The following is an 8,639-nucleotide window of genomic DNA, read 5'->3' on the forward strand; positions in this document are numbered from 1 at the left end:
GCTCGGGATCGGGAGGCGGCGGTCCTGGGCGGCGGGCTCGGTCGAGGGCGGCGGGCTCAGTCGAGGGCGGCGGCGGTGAGGTCGAGGGCGGCGACAGTGTGGTCGAGAGCGGCGGTGGTGAGGTTGAGGGCGGGCGGCGGTGGCGGCGGTGAGGGCATGCGCGCTCGGGCTCGGGCGGCGGTGACAGGAGCAGGGGAACCGGCCGGGGTGGGGGAGGGAGGAGGACTTAGCGAAATTTTGATTCGGTGGTGGTTAACTCGAACTAGCAGTAGCGCTCATATGGAAAACGCGCTATAGCTAACTTATCTGTAGCGCGTTTTAGAGAAAACCGCTACTGCTAATGGAAGCAGTTATTTCTTTTGTTTATCCCAATATCAGTAACGCTTTGTCCTGAAAAAACGCTATAAGTCTAAGCAATGTAAAAACATTAAAAATATACATTGGTCATCATTGATCTTTTTGTGTATAATCTAAATAGTCAACATGAATCCTCACTGTACATGTATAGGTACAGGCGAGGATTCATATTGCAACCACAAATCATACACATATAGTTCAATGAAGACCAAGTGCTCGAGATAGGTTGAGAAGTAACATATTTAAGGTGGTAAACACCTTGTTCGCTTAGCAATATGGGACTAAACTTAATTAGTTGCGGTGATACTTAACAGCAGCGAGTTCTAAAGAAAATCGCTGCTACTAAGTTCTTTAGCAGTAGCGCGTCCACGGGAAGGGCGCTACTACTATATCTAGCCCTGGGGCAACACCGTGGCAATTATAGTAGTAGCACTCTTTTCACCTAGAGCGCTACTGCTACTTAGTCATTAGTAGCGCTCTTTACTGAAGCTCGCTATTGCTAATTAGCAGTAGTGCCTGTTTTTAGACCGCGCTGCTGCTAAGATTCTGTGTATAAGGTTTTCTCTAGTAGTGGGTATATCCCCGACACACAAGGTATGGGCAACCGTCACTGATATTACCAAGATGATGCAATTCCATCATGTATCCTGGCTGGCCAACTTGGATCCCCTGCAATGTTTTCCTTCATTCACGAGAGAGCCCCTCCATCAACAGGTAAAGGGATCAAGTCCCTTCTCGCGCTTGTGTGATGGGAGATCTGGCGTGAGAGGAACGGAGAATCTTTCATAAGAATTTTGACATGCTAAGGCAGCCCCGCTGATAATCTGAGATGGTTCAGTTGTTTGAGGCTGCTCTACCCTGGCAACCTCTCTTTCCTTGTTGGTTTTGTTTGTTTCCTTTTCTTTGGGTTTTTGTATCAGCCATTGACTTCCTCTTCTATCAATGGAAATTTAGCAGCTCTCTTCTAATTTTCAAGAAAAAAACTTTAATTTGACCTATTTTTATTCTCTGCATCATCTAGCTTCTAATGATCCCTATCGCTACATCGTAAGCTCAATGGCGGCTCCTCTTTTTTGTGGTGGGTGTTCCTCACAAAGGTAATAATACATCGCTTGCTGAACTGATGGAGAAGTCAAAACGTAATAGATGTATGTGTAAACATTTCATACACCATGCTGGAGTCACAACTCACAAGCATACAAGGCGGAGGTGCCCAGCATCAAAGGTATGAGCAAAAACATGATAAGGACAAATACGGCGCAGCAAAGCGGGCATATATCCCCTTCTAGCATACTAGTGTAGGAAGTACTCCCTCTATCTCATAATATAAGAGCATTTTCACACTACACTAGTATAAAAAAACGCGCTTATATTATGGGACGGAGGGAGTAGATCGCAAGGGTTGGGGGATAACATGTGAGCATGTGAGGGGGCGAGAGACTAATTTTCTTTGCCGCGTGATGTTGAATTCAGTTGTACTTACATATATAGTTGCACCCGACCAATAACAAGGTGTTAAATTTAGTGCCCGCTTTCTCTTCATTCGCACTCTCCTCCACATGAAGCATTGTCAACGCTCAACCCCAAGAACCATGTCTCATCGTCATCCTTGCTTTGTCATACCCCCTTTCCGCCCTTGCTTTGTCATACCCCTTCGATACTTGTGGCGCCTAGACTCACCATCGCTGCATGTACCTCTTCGCACCTCTTCAGAGGGTTTACTCCATGGCTATTTTGATGGGGAGAGGGGCGAGCGTGTGGGCCAAGGGAAATGCCATTGGCTATTGTGTATTCCATGTAAACTATATATGCTACTGTGGGTGGCTTTCCAATTAGGGTAATTCGTGCTAAAGTTAGCTAGAAGGCGAAAATGCCAAACGGAGACCGAGCTCCATGGAGGCCTTAATTTGGAAACTTCAAAATTCAAACTTTTCAAGTCTATTCATCACCCGGGTGCAGAATAAGTTATTCTTCGTCCGAGGTAATCTTACGATCATTTTATAGATAAATTACATTGAAAATACAAATAGTTACGTTCATATTGATTCGCTGCGTAAAATTTGGCATAAGTAAAAAATATAGGTCATAAAACCAGAAAAAATGCATTTTATGTACATTTTACGGTGCACTGAAGTTAAAATAAGTCTTGCACAAGGAAACTGCATATTGAGAATTTCACAAGTACTCATTCAAAAGTAAGGACTGGATATGGCCGTGGCCACTAATATCCATGGGTCAAACAAGAAAATCTCATACAAAATCAACTTAGCAGTCCGAAGATGCATGATTCATGATACATTTAAAAGTTTCTTTTCTAATAAAACAGAAGTTCCTGCTAACTCCAATTTGGTAAAAACGGGCACATGTTGTGGCCTGGGTCCGATGCGCACGCCTCACTGCTCACACCTGCTCACGTTCTCCAGGAATATTCTTCATGAGTTCCCTAGCCTTCCTGCGAGAAAATGGAATAGAAACGTCAGCTTTACCGAAATCCGTCGATATGCAACTCAATACCTAGTACTCATTCTTAGGTTGATATCGTTAGGTATACTCTTTCATGGATTCTTTGGTCAAGAATTGTCTTAGATTTTTTTATTTTGACCTGATTGAAATTAAGTGGATGCAATGAAAAAAGAAATTGAATTAGACTACTTAACTATTTCAATCTACTAATCTATTCTATGTAGATTCAAAGATAATATAATAGAAAGAGTCTAAAGTGTCGTAGAAAAAACTATATGTAGTTCTTTCTACCACACTTTAAGATTCCAACCAGATCCTTTCATTTAAGACTTGGATTTTTTTATTTAATCCCTTTTTAATTTCTTCAGTGATTAATTGGAATTCCAATTAATTATTTTGGCTGACTGTTTTTACATAAATAATAAGTAAAAAAGAAAGTGGCAGATAAGAAAGAAGGACACCATAAAGTACTTTGCCAGCCTACAAGCATAGCAGCATTTGGAGGACACTCAAAAGACAGTAGTTACCGTAGTTCACGTTCAATCTCAGCACTCTCAGGATCCAAGTTTTGTGCATCCAACAGAGCATCATAGGCTTGTTCATACTCCTGGGTGTAGAGAAAAACAAAGAAAGTGGCCAGACTGTAAGATCAATATGAAATAAATTAGGACGACACTGGCAATGTCAAGCTAGACTCACCTCGAGTAGCATGAGAGCTGCACCTTCACGATAGAAAGCTTTTGCCCAATGAGGTCGCAACACTCTACACCAGAGAGCATCTGACAAAGCACCTTCACCATCACCCATTAGCAGTTTAGTAAGACTCCTGTTCGCGTACAGTGTTGCACTTTCTCCATGACTTATTGCCTACATTCAACAGAAAGAGGACATGGAAATATTATTCTAAACTTAAAATGGTGGCGTACAAAAGTTTTTTCTAACGCTTATTCATGGACAGGTAGAAAACTGTCTAAGCTTCACTACTAGGTAAGTAATATTTCTTTACGGAGGGAGTAATATACTGTAGAATGGGGTTATGGATCACATTCTCTTACTAGAACGGTTGGCTTGTTCAATTTACATGTACGGTCAATTTGGATATGTTGTAAAAAAATCCTAAGTAGACATCAAATCAGACATGTAAACAGAAAAGTGGACAGCCATATAAAATATTTATATTAGCCGAGAAGGAAAAATAACTTCAATTTCATGGATTCAGGAGATATGTAAGAAGTCAACGAAAGTTTGACATGTACAAATAATTTAAAATATGTTTCTCAACTGAATTCAAAATTTACTTACTATGCATGACCTGCGTGAATTAATTAAGACTAGTCTAAATCAGTGACAAATTACATGAAATCATGTCAACTACATACATGGCAAATTAACAATTGATATATCTAGAGAAGTATGAGAACTAACTCCATCTACATCTGACCTATTTGTTGTTCCACATCCCTAATAGTATGCATCAAGAACCAGGCAAACATAGCTTTTACTCATTCCTTGTCGCCCCCTAAATGGGCTCCATGAGAAAATCTTCTTTCACTCTACTCAAATAGTAAGATGCATGACTTTAAATACATTCTTAATGTATACTTTCTTCAAATTATATTCATTTTAGATGGGCCTTGCTCAGATCCAGTCGTGACTTTAGTTGATCTAATTAGAGTATACAGTAAGAAACCCAGTTAGTAAAAATAGAAAATGCACATAGATTGGTTAATTGGTTCCTGATTAACAAGCAAAATCTTACCACCTAAACTATAAGAGGTTAAGTTAAAGAGGTTTACCATGTCATACAACTCTGATGCCAGCTTATAGTCCTTCTGCTTGAATGCTATATCAGCTTCTAACTTTAAGAAACTTTTTCTTCTTTGGCAAGCGTTTTGATCCTGGAAAATACATAAGGAAACAATGAACTGGATGTTCAAATTTTGCTAATAATGATCATTTACTGTAATAATTTGTATCTTGAAGAAATTCAATAAGATTGTGTTCAACACTCTAGTTTGGTGTCTAGGTGGCTAGCTCTTTGACATGCTTATGTTACTACTCATGCTGCTTCGCATGGGTGTCAACTTAGTCTATGGATTGGTTGTCCAACACCACCCTAGCTAGGCGGAGTTATTTTTCTTGTAACCTTTGGACGTGATGGTTTGTGTGGATCTCGCCAATCCGGGACTGGGTTTGTACTCATTGTCTAGAGAGCCGATCTTATGGTGTTTGTACTTTCCAAGCTTGGAAGTAGAAGAACTCTTTTACTCAACATTTTTTACCGAGTTTGGTTAGTATTTTTAATTCATTACAAACCGGGGTTTGTTTATTTTGTGTTGCATTAACGGATTGATAGTGCATACCACACATGGGTTCATTATGTCTATTGTTAGGTTGCCCTCTTGTTAGACCAGGACTATATGCTACCTCAGCATGATCACATTACCCTTATAAATTACAGTTAATTTGTTATAGGCTAGTCAGGAGTTAAAAAATTATCTTTATGATTATCACAGGTTGGGACACCTAAGATTACCCCAATAAATTAGTCGTGGTTATCTCAATGTACATACAGTGTCATGCATATATTAACCTTATAGCTTATAATAGCACTTAATGGACAAATTCAGAATAGAATACCAAAATTAAACAAACACGAACAGAAACATACCAGTGGCTTTTTGGCTTCAATCTTTGCATGAGAAATTACACCCTCAATAGTCCAGTTTGGGACATTTGGAATTGGGGAAGTCAAAGGAAACAACATTTCAACCTCTTCATTGCAATCACGTGCCGCAGCAAGCTGTACTGGCAACCAACCCAACTGGCCAATAGAAGGAAAAATAACTGTCATTCATTTTCAAATTTAAAATTGCCATTCAAAAGGGAACCAGATGGGATATAGAAAAGAACATGAACATTACGATGTTTAATCAATGCAAGAAATGTAATATTATTGCAAAGTTAACAGTATCTAAGTACAAGTAAATAGCAACATTTGTAGAATAAAATAGCTTTGGTACTTCAATACGAACTCAATAACTGACAATCAAAGGAAAATGACAAATAGATATAAACCATTGAGAATAGGGATGCATCCCAGCGCTAGACTTGCAATCGTGTCGCAGCGCTCACCTGGGTTTAATTGCCTGTGGTGAATTAATACCACATTATGGGAGGAGCCCTCATAGAAACTATTTGCTAAATGATATGGATTGTTTTGATGGAAGGTAAGACAACTTTACTAGGCACAAGGTTCAATTTCCTGTTAGTATAATCAACGGTGCAAAGCAACCTAAAAGCATTCCCAAATAACTCCCCATCATAATGAGAAAAGTTGTATAAAAGTATCACCGAAAGCTTTATGAGAATGCGGCGATATGTTGCATAGAGACCAACAAAAATAGAGAAAAATACAAAACATACATCATCAGAAATATTAGCATCTGCTCCAACATCCAAGAGGAACTGAATGAAGTTAGTATAACCTCCTCGCGCTGTAGCAAACCCCAAAGGAGTGAGACCAAAAGTCTTCCAATTAACATCGGCACCAGCCTGTGAAAAGGATTGTGCAAATGAGTATTAGCAATGATATCTCCATGTACATCAGAGTAGATGGTAGAGTAAGCAAAATTACAACATAGATATGGAGGAATAATCCAGAGAATTCTAACCTTTACGAGCGTCTCCATGCATTTGAATGAATGCTTAGTAAGAGCCATAAAGAAGGGACTTCCCAAACAATGGACACTGATATTAGGCTGAAAGACAGACATTGTGTATTAATAAATGTAGGTGACTCAAGATTTTATTTTTGAGATACGAAAATAAGAGAAGTGAAGGACATATACATCTGCGCCGTGGTCCAACAAAATCTCCAATGTCTTATCCTCCCCACTTTCAGCAGCCACAAAGAGTGATGTTCCACGGCCATAGTTTATGTCGACCGGAACTCCTTCTGAAAGGAGGAACTTTGTTACCATGCAGCGTCCTGTGATATACAAAAATGATCCCATAAGTCATGTTCTAACACAATATTTAAACAAAGGGAGTGTACTAGCAAAGCCTAGCTAGTAAAACGACCAACTTCAAGAAATCATGTGTGTGTGTGTGCGCACATGCGCGCGTGTGCATGTGCGTGTCGGGGAGAAGAACCTTTAGCAGCAGCATGGTGAAGAACGGTGCGTCCTTTGTCGTCTGCTTTCATTAAATCGCCACCACGATCCAGAAAATACTTAACGGTAGCAACATCACCAGACCGAGCAGACACTATAAATGGAGTCATACCTGTGATAACATAACAAGCACATCGTCAATGCAATCGAAGATATTATGCATGCTGGCAAACATTGACATGGCAGCCCCTGGTTTTAAGCACGGAGAGAGCGACAGATAAAGACCTTCAGCACCAGCTCCATATCCAGGAGCATTTACATCTCCCTTGAGCTCCTCCACCAAATACTTGCTGACCTCCAGTTGGGCAAACATTGCCGCGGCGTGCAACACAGAAACCCCATCGATGTTGAAAGAAAAAAGCGCCGATGGGTCACAACTTCCTTTGGTAAGACTCTGTACAATACCTTCTCCCAAAAGTAAACACCGTCACAAATAGACCAATTACAATTAGCAAGACAGAAAACCAAAAGAAAAGAAGCGAGCGTATGTGAAATTGCTATACAGCAATTTCATGAAGTTCAGGGGAGCAGTCTGGTACCTTTGAGGGAATCGAGGTTTCCGGCGATGGCCGCCTTCATGAGATCCTTCGTGTCTGCATTAGGAACGTAATTTGGGGTCAGAAAGAAGGAGGGAACAAACGCTGGAGCAAGCAAGCAAAGAGGGGCTACCGTCGAGGGAATCGTTCATGGGAGCGTTGTTGCCGGCGTCGTCGTGGATGCTGCAACCTTCGAGGGAATCGTTCACGGGAGCCTCATTACCGGCGTCGTGGACGTCGCCAGCGGATGGGCAGTAGTTGAACTGAGACATGGCCAAGGCTAGCGCTCACGGTCGACCGGCGGCTTCGTCGGCGGCGGCGACGCGGAACGGGATGAGAACCCTGCGCTGCGGTGTGGTTCGGAGTTGGGGTTTCCCTCTACTCGGGTCTGGAGTCCACGCCCTTTGTATTGGCGGGCAAGGAAGGCGGGGACGCGGCACATCGGCTGGGCCCGTGTTCCGGATGTGGCTCGTGCGCCCGCCAACGGTTACGAAGACCAGGTGTATCCACGACTCCTCGAGCAAATCGTACCCCTTGGATTTTGAACGGAGGGACCAGATCCAGCGCTGCAGGAAACTTGCATGGAACTCTGCTCCTACTGCTTTTGCTTCGCTGCAGTCCGAGTCCTTCTGTGACTGCCCCCTTCTTCAGGCTTGGCCGCTTTGACTAAGAGTGACCTTTGTCTCCCATAAAAAAAAAGAGTGACCTCTCTTTGATTTATGGAAAACTATTTATTTAATTTCACCGACTGATTCCTTCCTCCCGTCAATCGCCTCATCCGCTCGACGTGTGCTCCTTGCGGGGCATGTCCCCCTCCCAACCCTATCCTCTCTGTGGTCTTTCTCCTCCGCACATTCTCTTCTTCATGTTTTCTTTTCGTCATGTGGGGTCTCGTCATGCCTACTATGGGGACGGGCTCCCTACGGTGACAACCCATCTCCCCGCTGCCACAAATCAAGAAAGGGTTTTGACGCTGACCACACATGCGCATCCGCCAACCTCAACACTCATGCAGCATCACCGACATCGATGGAGCATCCAATGGAAGCATCATCAAGTGCCACGGGTGGTACGATGGAGCTTCTGTGCGTGGTCATCGGCATTGTGA

The 8,639-nt window shown here is 42.3% G+C and overlaps 1 protein-coding gene across 1 annotated transcript; it reads right to left on the reverse strand.

Annotated features, from left to right (window-relative positions):
* Positions 1-2,757: 2,757 nt before the first annotated feature.
* LOC119272021 (ankyrin repeat and KH domain-containing protein mask-like) lies at positions 2,758-7,803 on the reverse strand. Its single transcript, XM_037553626.1, has 12 exons — positions 7,665-7,803; positions 7,535-7,588; positions 7,221-7,400; positions 6,976-7,107; positions 6,672-6,811; positions 6,495-6,581; positions 6,247-6,375; positions 5,492-5,644; positions 4,617-4,718; positions 3,520-3,687; positions 3,348-3,427; positions 2,758-2,809 (listed from the first exon to the last, which is right to left on the reverse strand). Exons 1-12 carry the CDS (start codon positions 7,801-7,803, stop codon positions 2,758-2,760), a joined length of 1,416 nt encoding a protein of 471 aa, XP_037409523.1.
* Between the last annotated feature and the right edge of the window lie 836 nt (positions 7,804-8,639).

This window comes from Triticum dicoccoides, chromosome 3A (genome assembly GCF_002162155.2).
Source record: "Triticum dicoccoides isolate Atlit2015 ecotype Zavitan chromosome 3A, WEW_v2.0, whole genome shotgun sequence".
NCBI classification, from domain to species: domain Eukaryota; kingdom Viridiplantae; phylum Streptophyta; class Magnoliopsida; order Poales; family Poaceae; genus Triticum; species Triticum dicoccoides.

Bases quoted from the DNA above. Each gene is read 5' to 3' on its own strand.
- LOC119272021 (XM_037553626.1), bottom strand. From the start codon at position 7,803: ATGTCTCAGTTCAACTACTGCCCATCCGCTGGCGACGTCCACGACGCC. The intron at 7,401-7,534 runs GTACCAGACTGC...TTTTGGGAGAAG, and splicing joins AAACCTCGATTCCCTCAAAG to GTATTGTACAGAGTCTTACC. The intron at 6,812-6,975 runs GTTCTTCTCCCC...TGTATATCACAG, and splicing joins TCACCATGCTGCTGCTAAAG to GACGCTGCATGGTAACAAAG.